Source organism: Calypte anna, chromosome 19, assembly GCF_003957555.1.
Source record: "Calypte anna isolate BGI_N300 chromosome 19, bCalAnn1_v1.p, whole genome shotgun sequence".
NCBI lineage: Eukaryota > Metazoa > Chordata > Aves > Apodiformes > Trochilidae > Calypte > Calypte anna.
The window spans coordinates 8,652,973-8,676,059 of NC_044264.1; the positions used below are offsets into that span (position 1 = coordinate 8,652,973).

The 23,087-nt window shown below is 37.5% G+C and overlaps 1 protein-coding gene across 1 annotated transcript in view; it reads left to right on the forward strand.

Annotated features, from left to right (window-relative positions):
* Positions 1 to 23,087, forward strand: part of BRIP1 (BRCA1 interacting protein C-terminal helicase 1) — a 49,892-nt gene that overhangs the window by 3,726 nt on the left and 23,079 nt on the right. Inside the window, exons 6-13 of the mRNA XM_030462432.1 lie at positions 3,816 to 4,109; positions 4,591 to 4,812; positions 5,191 to 5,390; positions 8,142 to 8,274; positions 8,682 to 8,833; positions 9,392 to 9,563; positions 9,669 to 9,806; positions 10,212 to 10,373. Coding sequence (XP_030318292.1) covers positions 3,816 to 4,109; positions 4,591 to 4,812; positions 5,191 to 5,390; positions 8,142 to 8,274; positions 8,682 to 8,833; positions 9,392 to 9,563; positions 9,669 to 9,806; positions 10,212 to 10,373 — 1,473 coding nt within the window. The remainder of the gene's footprint in view (positions 1 to 3,815; positions 4,110 to 4,590; positions 4,813 to 5,190; positions 5,391 to 8,141; positions 8,275 to 8,681; positions 8,834 to 9,391; positions 9,564 to 9,668; positions 9,807 to 10,211; positions 10,374 to 23,087) is intronic.

The following is a 23,087-nucleotide window of genomic DNA, read 5'->3' on the forward strand; positions in this document are numbered from 1 at the left end:
AAGAGGGGATGGGTTGGTGGTTGTGAGAGCAGGAGAGGTGCTGCCCAGCCCTGCTGTGGCAGGAGCACACCTGCATATCCATGGCTGAGGGTCTGCTGCCCCAGGTGGGTGCCATTTCTTTGCTCCTTTCACTCCAGAGTCTGGGAATTAATTTCTCTCCTGCTGCTGCTAATTCTCACAAGACAGGGCAGTTCTAGTGTGAGTTTAAATGAGAAATTATACCCTTTATGGTATTCTCTTGATTACTTCTCTCAAAGCATATGGTCTGAGAAACTGGGGCAGCTGGGTTAAGGAATCCCCATTTCTGCTAGGTAAAAAAAGTAAACAGTAAATGGAGAGTAGTGTAACAAACACTTGGGGTATCAAAAAACAACTGTGAAAAGAATCTGTCTTAATGTGCTAGCCCATTGCAGTTTAACATATTGCTTACAACCTTCACAATGGAGTTTGAGTGACTTCTGTTACACATTCCAGGAGACTGGCAGCCTGTTACAATCAGGGTCTGGACTCCAGAATAGGCTAATTTACCACGATGGGATGAAGAAAGTTGTGGATTTGTATTACAGGCTCTCACCTGACACCGTATCTGATCCTTTTCCTGCTGATTGACGTTTTGAATGAGCTCTTTGAAGCAAGTTCCAGCTTAATTAAAACGTTTGCTTGGTTAGCAGTGATCTGTGAAAGCCTGTGATAAATATTGAACCGGGTTCACCTGCTGGTTACTGTGAGAGGATAAACAGCTGCTTTGTGTCCTTTAATCAAGGGGCTGCAGCAGCAGCAGAATACTGTGCTTTTGGGGAGCTTAGAAAGGAATAGCTGAAAAGCTCTGCTAATGTCACTGCTGATATCTTCCTAGATTGTGCTTGTGTGATATTTCACACAAGAGGTATTCACTGCAGTATCATTTAGATGGCTTTGTAAACTGGAAATGTAGATGAAGATATGAAAAACTCCTCTTACCTCTTTGTGTTTCAAAGATCATAGCCTCGGTGTTTGTTTAGCTCTGTTTTACACGTAGGACAGGTTGGTGGACTCGATTATTCTTTTTTTTTCATCAGACTTCCACGTTTTTGCCATATAAATATTGATGTGATAGGCTGGTTTATCTCCCCCCTGACAGAAGGAAAGACAAGCTGGAATAGCCTAAGGTCTGCATAGTCTGGGATCCGATCTCAAACAGCATCTGTTACTAGATGTTTTTGATTAACTACTGCAGAAAGTAGAGGAGTTTCTTTTTTTTTTTCCCCCTCTTCTCAAATGGAAATCTCTGTCCCAGGTTCAAACAGCTGAAAGCAGGTTTAGCTCTGAAGCCAGAGGTATTATGAAGCAGTTGTCTGTTGTCCTAATGTTAATTATTTTCTCCTCATTCCCCCATTCTTAGAAAATGTTTCAATTTATTTTTTAAAATTGATTAAGGTTCAACCAGTATCACTGTCAGGAGTCTAAAATCTGTACTTTGTGAGGCAGCTCTGCAGGGGGAACTTCCATGTTGGAGTTACCACTGTGTTCAGCTGGAGGTTGTTCCTTTTCCTTTAGCTGTAATAAGGGGAGATTAACACCACATTAGATTTTGTTATGTGATATCAGCAGTGATGCATTTATGTACAGAAATATAGAATTACAATAGTTTGGTTTTAATAAAACTTAAAGATGGTCAAACCATTTTCTAAAGGATAAAAGAATACAGGTGAAAAGTGAGACAGTTGAATAATGTGCAAATAACATGAGGAACTCAACTTTTAAACTGTATTGCAACTATTTTCTTAGAGTTTCTCTTCATTATAACAACCTTCCAGAAAGGTTTCATTTATTTATGTGCTTTGGGCTAATGGTGTCTGTGGCTTTTAGAAATTATTACTGCTTACACTAGTTAGTATAGAATTAGTCTGAGTTTACAACTCTCAATGTATTTCATTTTTTTAAAAACTGAAAAAAAAGTTAAAGGTAGCATTTTAATACTGAAATACTGGCTGAAGTGTTTCTTACAGCCAATATTATACTAATTTAAAACCTTTTAAGAAAATACCTTTAAAGTCCACCTGTAAAATACTGTAATTTATAAGCCCTGCATATAAGAACACTTAATTCTTTTTATGAAAATCCTATTTTTATGAGTTTAAAAAAACCACCAAAGAAGAACCTTGTGTTTATGGGGACATTTGTTTGAATAATTGCCTGGTTGTTGCTGCTATTTTTCTATCACTTGTATATGGCAAATGACATACATGAGACTTAGCAGTGAAACATTAGTGTAATGGAGTTATCTTGGAATTCTCTAGATGCATTTTACCTCGGAAAACCCAATCTAAACTGAATTAAAATGAGCAGATCAATGTGTTCTTAAAGGCTTTAACACAGCAACTGCTTCAGTTGTATTAATTGTTAGCCTGGTAATGTGGTTTTCATTATTTCCAAGAGCAAAACAGAACCCAGGCAATAGAAATACCAAGGTACCATTTGCAGTTTTCTCTGTGAGTCCAAACCGAGTCGAGCATTGCCACATATGTAACATATACCATATGTCAGCTGTTTCCTGCTTCCCTGGTGACAAGAGCCCCATTCATAACTCTTCTTTTTATCCTTTCAGTGAATAAGTAATTATTCAATATAGAAGGCAGGATATTTGGAACTGGCTATTTAGTGTGGCAGCACACCGTAATGAAATCTGCTGTTACTGGCAACCTGAGAGGGGAATGTAACAATTCCAGCATGGGTGTAACTTTAGCTGCTTTGAGGGCCTGTTTATTTGGCACATCAGTGAACCTTTTATCCCCGTGAGTGACAGCTCCAGCAGGGTTACATTTACATCCATTCTATCATGTATTGTAATATTTAATGGCAGACAAGGCTGAGTGGGACTAAAGGTAACACGAACTTGCTTTTCCTCAGGGTGGAGGCTAAAAGGCAGCTTGAGCCCCAGAACTGTGGTGTAACACACAGCATGGCTTAGTTGTTGATAATGGATAATCTTACTGATTACTATTAAAAGGGGAGGGAAGAGTGTTTGAGTGGGGCAGCTGCATGTTGCTACTTGCATTATCACCTGCAAAACCAAATACAAACTCTTTTGCACTGGAAGAATTAAGTATTTTTTTATGGGAGGTCTGTGTGGGCGTGGTTACTCATGAGTTATTTGTTTTCTACACATATTTTCATATTAATTACAACAATTTCAGCAGGGATATTCTACTATTTTATATTATGAAAGATGGTATTTATCAGGAAGAAAAAAAAAAAAGAGTTTTAACAAATAATTTACAGGGTTAGTTTCAGTTTAGAATTATTCCCTCGGTGTCTTTTGTTCTCATTGTTACCAGGTGGCCTTTGACATAATGGCACAGCAGAGATGTTTCTGATGGAGAGTGTGTGATATTTTATCTGCAAAGGGATTTCATTAAACTGTCCAGAGCTCTGCCTGCTTTAAGGAATAATGTTCTCAGTATTTCAATTCATTGAAGGTGCTGGGACACTTCTTGTTCTGTTACAGAAGTGTCCTTATGCTGAAGCTTATATGTGAGAAGTTTATTTGCATTATTCACATGTGGAATAACAGTTCTTCCTACAATTGGGTAATGATACAGTTTGCAGCTGGTGACTGCTGTAAGTTTTTCTAAGACTTACAGACATGAGGACATGGTGTGCATTCTTTAACATTTTAAAAATTTGCTGTTTGATAGGGCAGCAGGGTGGTTTCACAGCCTAACAGGCTGTCTTGAACTGTGCTAGAGGACAGTTTCTAACCAGATCATAAGCAAATCTAGCATATTTGTCTCATCATGGTATTTTAACCCTTTTTTTTTGGTTTTGGGTTGCAGTCTTCTGGTCCTTGCACTGAGTGTTCCTGTTCTTCAGGAAAAGGAAGTGATAAAGAGACCAGTAGCACAAAGAAGAAAGAAAATGAAGATCACTTGTTCATCCCCAAAATATTTTTTGGAACACGAACACACAAGCAAATATCTCAAATTACCAGAGAGCTGAAGAGGACAGCATTTTCCACTGTCCCTATGACAATTCTTTCTAGCAGAGATTACACCTGTATTCATCCTGTGGTATCTAGTGGTGGTAGTAACAGGAATGAAATGTGTGTAGAATTGCTGGAAGGAAAACACGTGAGTAATTTTGTTTCAGAAAAACCCCCTTCCTTTAAATATATTAAAATGAAAGGTGGTTAAACAGCTGGAATGAGTTTGGTTTGACTTCTTCACACTGTTGGTTAAATGCTTCTGCTAGTTTGGTGTAAATTAAGAAATTAATTTTTAGAAAATGTTGATACAAGGTATCAATAGTGAAAAAATGTGTGGCTGCAGAAATAATATTTATGACTGCTAGGTTGATGTTCTTGATAAGACTTGAATGTCCCTTGTTTTATAGAGGAAAGAAAGGTTCTTTATTGATGTATATTTTAGGAATGTGGATTGGCCTTTTTTTTTTTTTCTGCCACGATAGGTTTTTCATTATTGTCCCACGTAAGATTTAAGGAAATAAAGAAATAAAGGAAATAAAGTCAAATTCACATTACATAGGATTTAAGCTTGCTTGATTTTCATTTTGTTTTGTAGCCCCTAACTACCTGCACTTATTTGCTTTTAGGGCAAGTCCTGTGTTTACTATCATGGTGTCCATAAGCTCAGTGAACACCATGCCCTGCAGTCTGCACACAGGATGTACCAGGCTTGGGACATTGAAGATCTGGTGAGCCTGGGAAAGAAGCTTCGTGCCTGTCCATATTTTGCAGCCAGAGAGCTCATGGTGGGGGCAGATATTGTGTTTTGTCCTTATAATTATCTCCTAGACCCACAGATACGGGAAAGTGTGAGTATATTTGTGTTTTTGTAAGGGAAGTTAAAGGGAAGGCAGAAACATAATGTTCAGTGGCTACACTCAACTCTAGTCCATTTTATATCCAAAATATTATCTGCAATAAACTCCTGATTTGAAGAATTTCAGAAGCATAATGTTCAGTGGCTACAGTCAACTCTAGTCCATTTTGTATCCAAAATATTATCTGCAAAATAACTCCTGATTTGAAGAATTTTCTCTGTAGGTTACAGAAATAGGATCAAAAAGCTGAAAACTTTGTTGCTTACACCGTGATGTAGAATGTGCACTTTTTTAACAGAATGCTTTTAGTTGCTGTTTCACATGAAGGTCTTTCCCTCTGTTTTACTAGAAAATAATTTTCTTTTTTAGATGGAAATTAACCTAAAAGGCCAAGTAGTCATTTTAGATGAAGCCCATAATATTGAGGACTCTGCTCGGGAAGCAGTGAGCTTCAGTGTTACAGAAAGTCAGCTAATAGCTGCTCGAGAAGAGCTGGATTTCATGGTCAATAACAAGATCAGACAGAAGGATCATGAGCCCTTACGGGCTGTGTGCTGCTCTTTGACAAAGTAAGACAACTCTTTCTAATTCCATTCTATCAATTAGTATTTTTTTAAATTATATTTAGATTAATTTTGCTGTTGTGATGTACTGCTAATTATTATGTTGCATCAGATAAAACGCAACGGAGGTACAGTTAAAACTAAGCAGTCAGCTGGTTGTTTTCTTTTTTTTTTCTTTTTTCTTCATTGGAGGAATTCAGAAAGGTTTGGGTGATTTAAAATACTCCTGTCTTAAAGGGGAGGCCTTGAAATTCTATTTTGAAAAGTATTATGCTCTTGAATAAATAAAAAATCAGAGGGGGTGGAACAAAAGGAAACGGACTAGGGGCAGAAGTTCCGTAAAGGAGGGAAGAAACAAAGGGTCAAGGGGTAAGTCTTTTGGATGGAGTGGGAACATGAGAAAGTTGAAACCATGTCAGAGGAGTCTGTCACCACTGGAGAATTTAGAATTCAGCTCTGCAGCACTTAATTTTTGAACCTTTCTTCTGTGGGATCCGTGGAGTGAAAGAGTTGAGGAACGTGCTGCTGATGGAACCTTGAACAGCAGAGTCAGCAGAGGAAAAGTGAATAATGGTACAGGTGGCTTTGAAGTTAACTGAACTCTGATTCAGTGCATTTCAGATCCTCATTTTGCTGCATTAGTGGTTGGAAATTAGGAAATAGGATTTGAAATACACTACAGCAAGTACTGCACCATTTTTCCCATCCTTTCCCTCTCCTGAGAATTAATGTTTGTGTGTTCCAGAGACAAGTGACTTTTTTTTTACTGTTTTGCAGAAGCTAGTTCTCCTACCTTGGATATTTCAAATGTTAAATTTTAGTAAAAGATGAGAAAAACATGGCTGGAGATTTGATTGCCTCAAGCTTTTTAACCTTATCAGAAAAACTCAGGTTGATTGTCTCTGCAAATCTGCCAACAGCATGAAAAGCAGTTGTTGTGAAGCAGAAGACTGTGTGTAAATAGTAATTGGTAAAATACTGTTGCATTGTAACAGGGCTTTGCCAAATACATGTGTAATTAGAAAAATCTTATTTCATTTATAAAGGTCCTGAGTCCTCATTCCAGAAAGCACTTGAGCATGGGCTTAATGCCACAGGAGGTGCTGAACTGAAGTATCTGAGGAACTGCAAGTTACAGCAGTAGCAGGGTGCTGGCAGGCTTTGCTGGTGAGGTGCAGATTTGCCAGGACAAATGAGACTTTGTTCAGTGGAGTTATCAGTACCAGCAATGGTAGGGAGAGAAGGTGTAAATGCCCTTTCTTGAACTGAAGGCATGTTTGTGATATTTGTTATAACTCTTCCTGTTGTAACTATTGCATGCACCAATTTTCACTTTAGTATCATAGGGAATCTTCCTAATCAAGCTTCATTTTATTTATGCTTACTGCTTTACTTTAAAAATAAATCAGCAGGTATTTTAAGTAAATGCTCTAATGTTAGATTGAATTGGATGGAATTTATTCTAGAATTTGCTTTCTTTTGTGATATTTTAGTTTTAGGCAGGTTGTTAATACTGTATTTGCATTTATAGCAAATAAGTCTCACCATTTCCAAGGATGCTGTTTGAAATTTATAACAGGGAAACAGAAGTTTTGCATTTCTTGAAATGTTTTATCTGCTGTAAATCTGCTTCATTTCTGTCATAGTGGCCTTTTCCTAAGTTCAGTTCTAGGTCTTTATGATGTTGCACTTGAAATGGAAGAGAGTGCTACACTGGTGCAGTTCTGCCTCTGTTAGTGATCATTGTTCCTTAAGATAAATTATAGTCAAAGAAGTTGCTGCTTTGGGAGTATTTACAGGGTTTTGTTTGCCTTTAACCTGGCAAAAAAAGATTGTTTTTTTTTTTTAGTAGTTCCACTGGTGGGATTACTTGCAGGGACAGGACAGGAAATCTGGAACTGACAGAGTTGCTAAGCCACGTTGCTTTAGTTGACAATGATTAGCTGATTTAACAGATAAATATTTTGAACTGCTCTTGAAGTGACAGCTGTCTTTCTGATGCCTCCTGCTGGCTGATGGAACAGACAGCTTCGGCATTTCCTGAGAGGGAGGAAGCCTCCCTGCTTCTCTAGACAGAGGGGAAGTCTTGAAATACTGCAGGGATGATGGAAGACACGTTCACTTAAAGGAAATTTTACTTCTGCCATGTGCATGTTTAGATCACATTCTTAGTCCTCTCACATTTTGTGTTGTACAATTGTAATTTTGTTTAATTTTAGAATTGTAGTAAGGGTATAAATACCTGTAGGTAGGTTAAAATATGCACTTCTTACTGCCCCACTTTCCCTTGTTGTGCAGAAGTATTAAAAGTATTCATTTCAGGCCTCAAGATTTGTCCTTAATAGGAAAGCTTGCATTTGACAGGGATGATAAACCATCTTAGGTCAGAGTAATCATGAGTGTCCTTAAAAGTGCACTGGAAATATGTTTTTAAATGAGCCAGACATACCATAAGAGCAGATGGTTTTTTAATCCTTTTTCTTTCTTATCAGGATATTATACAATTATAAAGCATAATATAGAGACAGATTTTCTTCTCATTTCAATTAGCTGCATCAAGAGCACTTCTGTGTAAGTTCAACAGTGAAAAACTGGCATAAGGAAAACCAGAATCTCCTTACTTAGATGTAGTAAAATATTTATCATCATTATGATGGAAGTGTGGTGAAATTTTTGAGGTTTAGTTTGTACCTGCAAAGTATTTCTGAATCTTGAAAATTAATGCTGAAATTACTTCTGATTTCTCTCTTTTCACAGCTGGGTAAGGGATTGCTCTGGTCAGCTGGTAGAAAGAGGCTATGAAACTTCCTGCAAGGTTTGGAATGGAAAAGAGATGCTGACCCATTTGCACAATATGGGAATAACTGGTGTTACTTTTCCCATTTTACAGGTAATGTTCTATGCTTCAAAAGTTTGTGTCAGAGTGCATAATAATGACATTATGAAGCATCTTAAAATGTATGATTTAAATGCTCACTCATCTTTTAACTTACTGCAGTATTGAAAAGCTGCTTCTTGAAATACTGAAAATGATACCTGATTAAAACCAGAAGTAATTCACTTGAGCTACTGGAATTGGTGGTTGAAATATATTTTCCCTGTTTAATGCTCCTTTCTCTGTAAGCCAAATATTTTAAAAGCATTGTTAGTTTTCCTTCCCCAGTGCTGTCTTCAATCTGACTGCCAGATATCTTAAATAAACTTTTTAAAGTGTGCTGAGTCTTGATTCTGTATTAGCTTTGTGTTTGAGAAGCTACTTGGAATGTTATTAATGTGAATTTTTTTTTTCTCTCATAGAAACATCTTGCTACTGTCTTGGACAAAGAAGAGAAAGTATCAGTGCTTGGTAAAGAGGAAGTTATTGAGATCCCAGTTGTGAGCCCTGCCACTCAGATTGTGCTGAAAGGATTCTTCATGGTTTTTTGGTATCTTTTTAAAGCTAACAGCAGGTCAGTGCAAATACACAGCCTGAGCTGGGGGGCTTGTGCTTAATTCAGCTTTTTTGCCAAAATACTTCTTTCATTTGTGCAATACCTCAGTTATGATATCTGCCTTCTGAGCAACAGTAATGTTTCAGGAAAGCTTTGGAAAATCTGTTTGTAGGGAGAATTTAAATAGCACTGAATTTCCTTTTTCATTCATAAATTAATCCCAGTATTGAAGAAATTTATTTGAAGCTTAGGTGGAAAATCTCTTGATTTGTTGATCAGTTAAATACAGGTTTCGTTTTTTCTGCATAACACTTATCAGTTGCTTGTCTTGATATCTTGACCACAGCAGTTACTAAAAATTTAGGATTTAAACTTTGTTTTTAAGTTTTAATTGTTGCGAAGTTTCACTTTTTTTTCCTGAAAGTATGATTTTTTTTCTATTTAAATTGTAAATACATTAAAGCAATACTGTCTTTGCTTTGCATGAACTTGGTGCTTGTTTCACCATTTCTTAATTTTACATTAACTTATATATATTATAAACAGGTTTTTTTATATTTATATCTCCTTATTTAGGTATGCAGATGACTACAGAGTGGCTCTACAACAAACTTATGCTTGGGTGAATGAAAACCAAGTGGATGCTTTGGATACAAGTTCCTTCTTCACACATCCCAGGCATAAAAAGAGTTCACGGAGGAAAACCGTGGTCCACATGCTCAACTTTTGGTGCTTGAATCCTGCTGTGGTAAGCTGAGTGTGGAGCAGAAGGCATTGAGAAGTCTGAGTGATGACAAAGACATGTAAAATATCAAAGATTTTCTCAAGTCCTCCTTTTCTCTCTCCAACCCAGGCTTTTTCAGACTTAAGTGATGTTAGAACAATCGTTCTGACATCTGGTACCCTTTCTCCAATGGATTCCTTTTCTTCAGAGCTTGGTGTGAAGTTTTCCATTCAGTTGGAGGCAAATCATGTTATTAGGAACTCACAGGTAACCTTCTGCCTTCCTGCTCTCTTTCCTGAGGTGTAATGCTGGCCACTGCAAAGGAACTGTCTCTTCCAAATAAAAATTATGGCAAGCCCATTCCCTAAGTAAAAAGAAACATAAGTGGCAGACTCTTGCATGTATTAATGCAATTGCAAAGTACATTTTTTAAAAAGGGGCAGTTTTTAGACATGTAGTTCCCTTGGAAGCTTGAAGCCACATTATTTTGATAATTTCCATCTTGCATCACTTACTGCACCTGCTGTTTTTCAGTACTGAAATTTACTTGCTTAGAAATACCTCAATATTTTCCTTCCTACTTAAAATTCTAATTTTTATCTGTAACTTAATTTACTGCATTTTGTGCTGTGCATTATGGAATTAATTTTTCTTTAATCTGAAATACCCCAGGTTTGGGTTGGCACCATTGGTGCTGGCCCTAATGGTCGGAAGCTCTGTGCCACCTTCCAGCATACTGAGACCTTTGAGTTCCAAGATGAGGTGGGAGCTCTTCTCCTGTCAGTGTGTCAAACAGTTGGCCAAGGAATTCTGTGCTTTTTGCCATCCTATAAGGTAAGGAAATCTGAATTCATATTCTTCCTCTAAAATTGCACGTGCTCTACTTGCAGATGCTTCCTTCACCAACATATAGAAAACTGTGATTCTGTTATAATTTCTTGGCTCTCGTATTGGCTGGCATACAAGTTTGTTTTGGTGAAAAAATATGGTTTTGTTTTTATTTTTTCAGTGTTTGTCTCTTATCAAAACAATTATACTCATTAACTAAATTTCACACACAAAAAAAAGCCAGCCTGATCTGCAGGTTTTCTCTGAAATTGTTCCTCTGAATGCTTTGAAATGATTTAAAATAAAATAATAAATCTCCTCCGTGTGATCACCCATCCTGAAAGGGAACTTTGTGTGTGTATCATCCCCAAGAATGCCTTTGCATGTTCTTGGTATGCTGTTTGGATGCTGGATTCATGCACTATTCACCCACCTAATTTCTTCATTCCTTGTTTCTTGTTCCATTTCACTGCCTTGGAGATTCTATAGTATATTTTTCTTGAGTCAGAGGGGAATTGCTTGCTGGCAGTGGCTGAAAGGAATCAAATTTCTCAATTTCAAACCATGTAATATCTAATTTCACTGACAACAGATATCTAATTATGTTTAATCTGTACCTCACAGTACTTCTGCTTTCTTCTCTATTAGTTCTTTCTGTTATTTATGGATGGCTCTGAGGAACAGCAATATAAACCTGCAATATAATTCTCTAATTTATGCTTATTTTTCCTGTAATGCAAGAGTGTGACTTTTTAAATTTTAAGTCATGTATTAATTTAAAAAGTCCTTAACAAAGAACCCAGAAAACCTCAAAAAAATCATCCTGTCAAATGAACAGAAACCCCAGCAAAATTGGAATGAAGGTTTCAGACCATTTCTCTCATATTTAAGTTTTCTTAGCAGAGGTTATTTTAAGAAATGAAATAAAACTGGTACTTTATTTTCTACAAAGCCTTCATATTAGTTTTATTATTTAATTGAAGAGGCTGCCAAGTAAGGCTTGTTTTTTCCTGGCTCTTTAAATAATTGGAGTTATCACTGCAATTACTGACAGCAACCATTAGGTGACCACATTAGACCAGGGAATGTGCAGTCCCTAGCAAAAGCAGAGCAGTGACTATAAATTTATTGAATGCAGCTCACAGAACTCTGCACTGAGATGAAGAGTTAATGATCTGAAGATAAATTTTGCACTCAGTTTCTTTGAGAAGTGAAATGGGAGCCTATTTCAGTTTTCACTATCATCCCACTTTCTCTAACATTCATAATCCTGAACAGTGTGTGATGGTTGATCCTCCCATATGCAGACAAATATTTATAAAAGTGTTTATGAGGACAGTAATCTGACTGGAAAGTAGAGAGAGACTTTGGACTGGTATTTAATTAAAAAGGGAAAGATTTTGATGGGCAGCTCTGGTACCCTCCCCCCTCTCCCTGCCCTTCTGTTTGGCTGAAAGGTCACTGAGCTGAACACGTTGAGTGTTTTGTTTCTTTGTGGCAACACTTCCATGATCCCAGGAAAACTATTGATAAATAGAAATTGCAGACAATTGAAGGATGGTATTTTAAAAATCACATTGCCAATATTTTTCTGTGGATGCCCTTTTTCATTCTGCTGCTTTTATTGGGGGGTGGCTTGCCTTTAAGGCTGAGATTAATATGTTGAAATCACTGGATAATGTAACCATAAGCATATTAGTACAGGGAAAACAAGGTATTTGGCTTTCATCATCATTCAGAATATTGCTTACCTCTGCATTTGCATTGCAGGATTGATTTTCAGAGAGTTTCAGGGGGAAATTGCTTCATCTCTTTAAAAACTATCTTAAAAAAAATATTGTTCAAGGCTGTCAAGATCTGATTAATATATGTGATCATGCACCTCACTTGCTGTTCTGAGTTTAGCAGAGTTTTTGAGGGCTCAACATGTTTTTGCAGTTTTGTGAGAAAAGTCTGTCACCTTGTTATCTGGGGAGAGTTTGGAATTACAAGGTGGAGTGGGAATCCCAAAAAACAGTGGTAGATAAACCTACCTTTATCTCAATTATTTGAACAACCATATTTTTCAGGGCAGAGTGACTGCTTAAAATAGATGGATGCTAAATATCCAGGGTTGATAATGCACTGGAGGAAAATGTATTGATGAGAAGAAAGCAGGGCCTCAGAATACACATCTCCACATTCACTGGGTGTCTCTTAGGAGCAGCTGTGATGACATGTTTCATGATTGCAATAATCTGCAGTAATACACAGATTTTTACTGTCATTATTGGAATTCTGGCACATTTACTTTTTTTCAGAATGAGCTTGATGATAACACGTGCTGAAGTGCAAACAGAGATCGTTTTCAGGTCTACTAAAACCAGTGATACTATGCAACAAAAATGCATTTATGTGAAAATCAGTAGCAAGTCCAGCAAAAACACTCTATAAAAGAGAATATCAGAAGGTGAAAAGATTACTCAGAAATCTAAGATGCTTTTAAACAAGATTAAGATAAGGACCATCAGGTTCATGTCGCCGACCTGTCTGCATTAAGATGTATCTTGCCTGGTGCCTGCATCTTAGATGATTCATTCAATATGTGTCATATCAAAGTCAAGGTATCCAGCAAGGAGAAAAATGCTAATGCTTATAAATTTTAGTGCTAATCCATCATGATGAATTAACTGACCTTTCTTTAGTAGCTTTTTTACAAAACAAGCTTTGGCCAGTAATGTTAATATTGATGGTTTGTGGCTTTGTTTTGGTTTTTTTTATTTTCAGTGAGACGTTGTTTAATTTGTATCTGCTAATTGTTGTGCTGTAACTTGGAAGTAAGACTTAAGGGTTATTGCTCAAAAGGCTTGGAGTGCCTGTTTTCATCAGGAGAAATTAGGAGCTGAAGTTTGGTTTTCTTTTTCATGCCAGTTGTGCTGCTGGTTTAAAACATAAGTGAACTTTGTTTGAGGTTTACCTTCATTTTACTTCTGATGAGTAGTAAATGACAAAAAGAGTGAAGATAATAGAAATAGAAAAGAAAATGAATGTGGTATTTTAAACTCTTGTATTTAATTAACTTTGATTAATGGAGAATAATAAAAAAGTAGCAAGGCTTTCTTATAACTGAACAATACCTGCTGGAAAACTGTTGGAGCACCTAGAGCTTCTGCTGTGTTTCAGAGTGCTGTTGAGGAGCAACAAATACTGTGTTGGAACAGAGTGAGCTAAAGCATTTGGTTCCTAGAGCCTTTTCCTTGTCTTTTTTTGTTTTGGGTTGGGTTGGGTTTTTTGGTTTGTTTTTTTTTTTTTGTTTTTTCAGTCTGTGAGATTGTCCTGGGTTTTGTCTACAATAAATCTGAAACCAAACTATTCAATATCCAATCTTGAATATGTTTGGCACTCTTAATCCTGCTGCTAATGAACAAATGTCAGAATTTTGCCTTGCCAACAGCTGAGTTAGGAGAGCAAAACTATTCATGTGTAGGTACAGACCAATTCATGTTGCATTGCATTTGTGAAAAATAAATGCTGAATTTCTTGTTGGAGTTTCTCTGTATCCCATAGTTGAGAGTTTTAGGTCTGGCAATCCCATCTCCTTTTCCTGTTCTCTTGGCTGGTGAGGTTTTCTTCAGTGAAAGAGTGGAATTTGCCATCCTGTTGACAAACCATTCTTGGCAGTGTTACCCAAATTCAGGCAAGCAGACCTGAGCAGGATGAATTAACTCTGTGAGCAGGGTAGAGCACAGCAATGGGGATCTCTGGGGCTCTTCTCCTGAGAATCTTCAGGTGCAGTCTAGGTAGTTTTTTGGAACAAAGAGGAAGGACCTCAGATCAGCCTCTGCCCATTGCACAGCAGTGTCTGGATGTGAAACCAAGGCCCTCAACGTGCTCTCTCCTGGCCTGGATGTAGATGTGCCACCCCTGGATATGACAGCCTGAGGGTGGGGGACAATTTCAGTCTTAATTCTCCATGTCTGGCTCTTTTTAGTGTAAGACAGACCTGTTTTCTTACTGAGATTTGTGTGAGGTTGCTAGAATATATGTATTTTTTTTTTTTTCCAAAGAAGTCTAAGTCAGAATGGCAGAAAACAAATTGGTCACAACACTTGAAAAAGAACTGAATATTTTGATTTCTAAAACTTCTAAAATACAATTTCAATAATTATAAGAAATCCATTGTTTTTTCTCCTATCAATAGCAAACCACTGCCTTCAGACAACTTTTACTTATTTAATAAATTACTTCAATAAATTTACAAAAGATGGTAGGCTTGTTTAGCCAGGCCTATTAAAAGCATTAAGATTTGAGCACTGGCTGTTAAAATGAGTAAATGGCAATATCACCAAGTTAAACAAATGCCAAAAAACATTTTCCAGAGTACTGGGATTGTAACAATACCATTAATGAGGGCAAAGAGGTTTTAATGCAATTTGCACATTCTAAAGTTTCAAAAAGAGGTTTTGAGTTAGTGCATTATTAATGTTCTGAACATCTGGAACTATGTAAGAGCCACAGACATTGAGCAAGTGCAGGGTTTCCCCACTGGGTCTGATGCTGACTGATTTCCTCCCTAGCCAAAAGCTTGTTTTAAGAAGTTTGAGACAGTAAAATGACAATATCCAGATAAGAGATAAACATTCCACAGTGTCTTTTGGCTTGTAATATGTGTGGAGGAAAAAATTGGAAGCCATTAGGTTTGTGCATTTAAAAGGTGAACTTAAAATTAAATGGGAGAATTGTTGTTTGCTCTGCAGATGGTTCCTCCATGGTGTGGTCATGCTGAGTGCTTACCTGAGCAGTTACCCAGTGACACAGGGTGGGCTCCAGGGGGTTGCTTAAGTTCTTCTGTTAGGTGAATTTAGGTATAATGTGCAGGGATAAATATTTTATCAAGGGTAGCATTCTCCTTGAAATTCCTGCATTCTCCTTGATATTCCTGTAGATTGCTGCAGGAGTGCTTCCAGGAAGAGATTTCCTCTTGTGTGTAGATGTTTGCAGGCTGTAGGCTTCTGCTCACACCAAGTGTGTTTTGCAACAGAAGATTATGCTTTGAAGTTGGATAAACATGAACTTTCTGCATAATTTTTTATGTTATAGAAAGCAATCTACACTGTTATAGCCTTAAAATGCTACAGGAAACAGAATGTTTCAATGTGTCATCTAGTTTTAGGTGTTTTAACTATAGCTAACATCCAGCATCACATCTGCTGGGATGAAAGGAAGAGAGGCCTTTAACCAGACTGGCATATCAGGGGTAAGTTATGAAATAATTGTAAATTAATAATGATACTCACTTTCTGCATAGTATTTGCTTTCTGCTCCCAAGGGAAAGGCATTCTCTTACACCAGAAGCTTTATTTGTTTGAGCCAAACAGCTGCAGTGGTGCTGTTACAGTATGTAAGAAACCCTAAAAACAAGAGAAGACTTCAGGGAATAGAATTCTGTCATCCTTGCTTTCTCAAGCTATGTGCAAGTCCCTGACAATAAAAGTAGAGCAAAATGGTGGAAGAGTTGTTCAAACAGCAAGTGAGAAGCACTCTGTCTCTTTCCTGGCACTGACAACTCTGTGCAATGCCCCCTGGAAGTCACTGGAGTTTTTTGCAGTGACTGCACAGTGCTGAGGTAGGGCTCATGACACTGAAGTGACCCTTTGGGTTTTTTTCTTTCTTTTTTTTTTCTTTGAAAAGAAAGGCTTAGGGCCAGATTCTAAAGCTCTGTCTGTTCCTTTACTCTGATGAAAATCTTAGTAAAGTGATTTCTGTCTGATGGGGCATAATTTGGGGAAAATGGATCCAGAAAAATGACTCAAAAACTAGGCACTTCAACACTTGTACCCAATAAACACAGATGGAGTTTTGTTTTACTTGTTGCCCACTAATGTTTCTTCATCGATTGTTTTCCACTCTCAGTCTGCACTAGTAGTTTTCCTGCTGATCTTTATCTCAGCTTCTTCATGTTTTATAGGGATTTTTTTCCTTCCTCTCATTAATCATATACAATATCTACTTTCATTTTTAGTCTCCATTATTTTTTTTTTTCCTTTAAACATTTAAATGTCTGTAACATAAACTGTCTATCTATTGGGGCCCTCACATTCATCCAAAAGAGCAATTTTCAGGCTTGATGTGCATTATCTGAGGTGCCTTCTGAAAGCTCCAGTGGCTCCTGTAAATTCATGGGATTTCTGAAGTCCAACAGTTTCCATTTTTCCCATTGACATGGGCATAGCAGAGACCTGTGTGTGGTGGAAGATTGCAGCCCTTCCATCTCCATGCTCTTTGCCCTTCAGGTAGGGAAGAACAGCTGGAAAAGGAATAGTGGAGTTTGTAGAAAAAGAATTAGAATAAGGGGGTTTCTGTAAGGAGTTATGTAAATTTTATCTCAAATTTGGTTGGCAAGGCTCCTTCTTTTATGTCATCAGTTGAGTCAAGTAACTCTATTTGAAGATGGAGGAATTTTTTTCAACCTTTTGTTTTATTATTTTGGTGGGTTTATTTTCCCAGCTGCTTGGTTACTGATGTCTAAGTTCAGCTTTGACCATCCCTGGATGTTACTCACAAAGCCAGCCAAGAACAATTTTGGGCTACATCAAAGAAAATTTTCTCTTTGGGGGATGACAACCAACAATCTGAATAGTTGCACAATATTTGTTTTCTTTCTTAAGTAGTGTGACAGGATCCTAGATAGGATCCTAGATATGCACTGGTTGAGGAGTAATTTTTCTGCTTTCTGGGAAATTATAGACAATTCTCATCAGGAGGTCAGAGAAGTGTCAGAGAGCTCAAGGGAAGAGATGATGTTGCACACACAAGGAAGGGAGCGTGGTCATTGCTTTTACTGGGAGCCCTCAGTCTCAGAGATGAAACATTGCTGTGCTTTTTTAAAAGCTTTTTTGTTATTATTTTGTCAGTGGTTAACCTCAATATGAGAATCTAGAAAGATACTTCTTTAGAAACTCTGATCTTTGAATAAAATGTGGTTTATGTTATCAGGTTGTTCGTGTGACTTTGCAGCATTCTGAGTCTCCCTTAACCACATAAACTGCAGAGCTACTCAGGTGAATATTCTGGGTGAATGGAAATCTGGGTGAGGTGATATGAAAGGAGTGAACTGTTCTGACCTCATGTTCTGTGGAAACCTGCAGAAACTGTGGGAATGGAGGAGCCTTTTGCTGCTCCTGTCTGCTGCAGTCAGACATTTTACACCCAGCCACTCCTGGAGTACACAGTGGACGTTGTGCTGGAGTGTTGTAGCAAAATTGCACGTGTGATTTGGGTCCCACCTCATCTTTCTGAATAACTGGCTGCAAAGAACGAACAAATGTACTTTCTGGGGCTTAACTCTGCTGCTACTGTGACCAGCAAGGGACTTGGAATTATTCAGGTGCCCTGTGGCACTTGCTTTTTACACAGAGCAGACACGTTTTCCAATAGCATCTGCACATCACATAAAGCAGAATCCATAGCAACAGTCTGTGGCAGATTATTGGATATTATGTCTAAAAAAATTATATGCTGTGCTGGTAGATGAGTGTTTTGCTTGTGAATTTCACACCCTGAGAGCTGTGCAGTTTAATATTTTATTAAGCTGTTAGTTTAAATACCCCGAGCATACAGCATCAGGAAAATAAACTAAAAATCTATTATTGTTTCTCACTTCTGGGCTCTGACTTGTCAAAGTGCTGCAAGCTGAATTGTTGTATCTAGTTAACACATGCTCCAATTTCCACTGAAATTAACACTTTCTGCCTGCATATTTTTCCTACCATTTAAGTAGTAACTGCATTGAAAAAATCTCACAGTCAAGAAGTTTGCACACTGTGAAGGACAGAGTCCAAATAATAAATAACTCCATAACTGCTGCTGACCAAAGGAGAGGTTTCTAATACTGGTGACACTGGTGAGGGTCAGCATTTGCATTGTCATGATTGTGGGAAGTTTTATTGCTTTGCATTTCTGTAGTTAACATTTGCTTCATGTTAAGTTTTTAGATGTCTCCAAGAATCAGAGCTGATATGGTTCCCAGTTATCAAAATAGAAATAACCTATCCAGTGCTAAGCAGTGTGCAAGATATCCTCTAAAACCAGGGGGAAATTACCTTTCTGAGAAAATGAACAGTAATCTTTCTTTAAAATATTAACTGCAGGTGTAAAATGCCTTCTATACATTTGAAAATATTTTCTCTTTTAGTATTAATAGAAGACAAAACCCTAAAACCTGTTACTTTTTTGCTCTTGGAATCAGTTCCCCCTGACAGACACCTGCCTGCCCCCATTTACTGGGTGAGCATCCATGGACTTGGTCAGCCTCTTGCCTAGGACCACACTGCATGTCTCTTTCAATCAGTTTTCCCAGATGCTTCTGTGCTTCAGTGCTGATGTGCCACTAAGACAACCTTGTCTTTTTTTCTTTTTTTTTTTTTCCCCTTTTTATTCTGGGAAAAAAAGAGGTCAAAGATGACTGAGCTTGGTTTTTAACGGGTGAAGGACCAGCAGTGTAGGATGCTGACTTCATTCATGAGCAGTTAATAATTCTGTCTTTGATTCCAGACCAGGACCTAACCAATCCTTTTAAAAAAAATAAATTTTTCTGGAGAGCTTTATTTGAGTGAAGGATTGCTCTCTCACTGCAACATGAAAGTGTAATGATAGCCTAGGGTGAATGTACAAGCAGTTCTTGTAACACGGAAAGCTGTTGTCTTGGTTAATTTTCAAACCACAAAAGAAAGGCTGTTTTGACCCAGGTTGTTTAGAAACAGCTGAGATGTTGCTCAGAGACTGAATCCTTCAAAGGCTGCCCAGGTTGTTTTGTGGTACAACATGGTGGGTTTGTGGGGCCATTTTTATATTAAAAAAAAAAAATCTTCTTTAACTGTCAAAGCAACATATTAACTGTGTTATTCTAGAGTCTTTGGTGTGCAAAACATTTCATTTTACATTACTGTTGTCACTGTTCACATATTCCATTATTTAAGGAGGTTATTGAAAAATTGATGGTATGTTGGTACCAGAGAGACATCCTGTAGGCTGCAGTGTTGATTTATGGCACATGGAACACAGTTCAGTGCTTCAGTTTCCTTCTGGTGAGCAGCACTTTGTCATAGTCCCTAAAGAAAAATCATACCAGTGAAATCCCCTGTGCTTCCCCCAAGTGGAGTGATGCATACTTTTTCTTTGGAAATGATGATGAATTATTCACCTTTTATTGTGCTGGAGTGTGCACATGGTGATCAGAATCTTGTTCATAATATGGAGTTTTTCACCATGTTCAGGGTTTAGTTTAATTATGTAGTTGAGCTGCATGGTAGCTTTTATCTTCTTTTTTTTTTGCCCCTTCCTTTTTTTTTTCCCCATGGTTTGTCTCCCAGGCCTGTGTGGGAATAGCAGAGATTTTACCCTGCATTTCCTATCATGTGTTGGTATCTCAACACCATCTCAACCCTAACCCCAACCCTTAACCCTAACCCTCTTAATCCTACGTGTTTGTTTTTCTTCCATATTTGCTAAAAACTTTGCTTGAGAAAATAAGTGCAGTACTTCTAACCTGAATAAGACAGCCCATAAAAGTTCTTGAAAATCACAGATGCTTGGTGTTCAAGTTTTATTCTTCAAACTGATTTTCTGTTGCAAAAAACTGGTAAGAGAAATCTAAGTGAAAAATCTCTTGAACTAACCCACCTGATGGTGATCTAGATTTCTGATTGAGGGCATCTGTCTCCCAGGAGATGTGTTGAGGAAAGACTCCATGATCCAGACCATTTATTAAGAAAATTTGGGCTTTCTTCCTAACTCTGGAAGAAATGTAAATTGTCAGAATAAATGTGTGACTGTGGTCCAGGTCCCTTCAAAGCTTCCTGGCTTCCATCTCTGACCACTGATCAACTTCAGCAGTTTTGTTTTAATTTTGGAGTCATGACTATCTGTGCAACCTGAAGTTTTTTTTTAAAAACACTTTCCTTTTAACTACTTTAGCTTTAAATACATATGCTCTTATTTTCTGCACTTGATTTTTGTTGTATCAGATGGTGAGGGTTAGTAGTTAAATTGAGGTAGAAAATCTTCCTCATCAGCTGAAAAGGAGAGGGTCTTAAAAAAGTGAGGAATGTGTGTTTGCACTTTGAGCACATGTTCTGGTCTCATTCCTTCCCAATGTTCTGCTTTTATTTCAGGGCTTTTCTGAGGTTTTTCCACGTTATAATTCCCCTCTGTAGTGCTTGGTCTTCATCTTCCTTAAAACAAATTAATCAAAGTCTGAACACCCTGTGTTCCCTCTTTTTACAACAAAATGCTTTCTTTTTTCCTGACAGCAGAAAAAATATTTAATAATTATTATTATTTTCAGTATCTTCTGTTCTGCAGTTGGAGAGCATTTCATTACAGAGTTATGTGCAATGTGTGGGACACTTTGGAAAGCAGAGAAACTGCTCTGGAGTTAGTACCCTGTAAACCAAGTCTGGTTGAAAAGAAAACTCTTTGCTTTGCTGGTTGTAGCCCCATGATGGTAATAAATCGTTGGGGAACTGTGCAGTAGGAAGGAGGCATAACCTCTCCTGGTTAAGAATAGCATCTTTGTGTGGCCTTTCCATTACAATGCTGCATTAAATCTGTTTGGGTTTGGCACATAAAGAAAATATTATCAGTGCATATGTACTTAAAAGGGTATTTTTCTCATTTCCCATTGGCAGCTGGAAATTCACATTCTACTCTGAAAGTAGATTTTAATTCACACATGAAATATTTGGGGCACAGATCTCTTCATGGTGTCTTTAAATTAAATGTGTTATAACTAGCAATTGAGATAATGGAATTTGAAGTTTAAAATACTTCATTTTGGGGGGAATAGGATACATTGGTATTTTGTACCAGCTTGGTCATTCAAAAGAATGAATTTTGAATATCTCCTTGTATTATCTGAGACACCTCCCATAAACATGAAGAGGTTTCTGTGAATCAGTCTATTGCTTAACCTTTCATGAAAATCTAATTGAGTGTGAACAACTGCTTAAATAATTCAGTGCACCAAGTTATTCTTGGCTGGTGTAGTCCCAGCCTGGTGTAGTGCAAATGTCTGGGTGTTGAGCAACATTGAGGGGGTTTTGGTTTTTTTTTAGAATACAGTCAGATTAAGAATAAAATCACCATTGAAAAAGCTTACAGGCTGGTTAAGAAGGAAAAAAGGAAATATCAATGAACTGTGACAGTTTGGTAAATGACTTGTGCCTAAAAGGTGCATAATCCTTTTGAAAAGAAAGTTTTTTTGGTGATGTTGATAAATACTCAGTTTCATTGCTTTCTTTCCATACACGTGTGTTGTTATTCTTACCAAGGGACACTCTGCTTTTTACAGTACTATTTTTAATAGCTCCAAAGTGTTATTCCAAATTTATTTTGAAGTTTTGGCTAATGGACATTAGATTCTGTTGCATAGTTGGCCCAAATGTTTTCCCTTCTGTTCTTTATTTAGTTATTTATTTTGAGGGAAAGTCAGCTTTTTCCTTTCCAGGTAGTTGTCCCTTCAAGCTTTTATTCTCATTTCATTACTTTCACTTTCTTCCTTCCACCTTTTTCTTTCTTTCTTTTTACTCAAAGGACTTTTTGTTGTTGTTATTATTGTGTTTTGCTTTCTTTCAAACCAAAGATGGAAATGGAGTTAATTACTGACCCCATGCCACCATGTTTGCTTTGTAAACTCTTGTTTCCCCAAAACTGAACACTTCCAATAGTCCTTGAAGTCTGTTCTGGGTCATTTGACAGTCCTTATTATTCAGAGAAATGTTGAATAACTTGTGCTAATTTTCTACTTTTCCAAAATCTCTCAGTTCTTGGTAAAATAGTTCCATACCAGCATGTAAGCAGGGTGGGAAACGTGGGTGGAGTCTGGGCAGAGACAGTGTCCAGGCTTACCTTGAAATGAGATGAATTTAAGGCCACCAGGGTTTAAGCACTGCACTAAACACATTTGTTTAATGACAGAATCTATTTGGGGATTATCACTAATACAGAGAGAGTTCCACTCCTTCATAATAGATGCCAAACACTGACCCAGGTTATTAACCAGCAAGCTGAACAGACTGGAGCTGTGAGAGCAGGGGGAGAGTGGTTTGAACAAGAAGTTACAGCTGTAGCTAAGCAGTTGACTCAGCAAACTGCAGCATCCTGGAAGCTTATTAAAGGTAATGCAATACCTGTGGAATTAGATACATTATAAAAACATCAAGATCATCAGAGGATTACTTTAGTGGGAAATGTGATGTCCTCCATCCTAATGACTTAAATTTTCACAAGGATCTGTCAGAGTGTAAAGATTTTTAATTTTTTTTTTACTGAAAGGAAGTGAGAAGGCAGCTGATGCAGATCCAAGTTGAGCTGTCTTGTGATACATAAATCAACCTGTGTTTTATTATTTTTTTTTTTCAGACAGTCCAAGTGGTGTGAAACATTTTGTGGTTGGACAATAAAATGGCATTTCTTCTTTCCCTGATTGTAAGGGTTTTCAGTAGATGTAGAAAAAAAAGTCTCTGTTTGGTTTTGACACCTGTTATATTAATGTTAACATAGCAGCACTGCAATGAAGCAAAAATACTTGATAAAACTCAATGTATAGATTTATTATCTGCACTCCTCTGCCTCCTCCTGTTGGTTTGGTAAGATAAAAGCACTCACTGAAGGACTTGAGGCCAAACAGAGTTGGAGTTCAGTGGAAGAAGAGGGGTGGAAAGGTAAAGAATTTACTGTCTT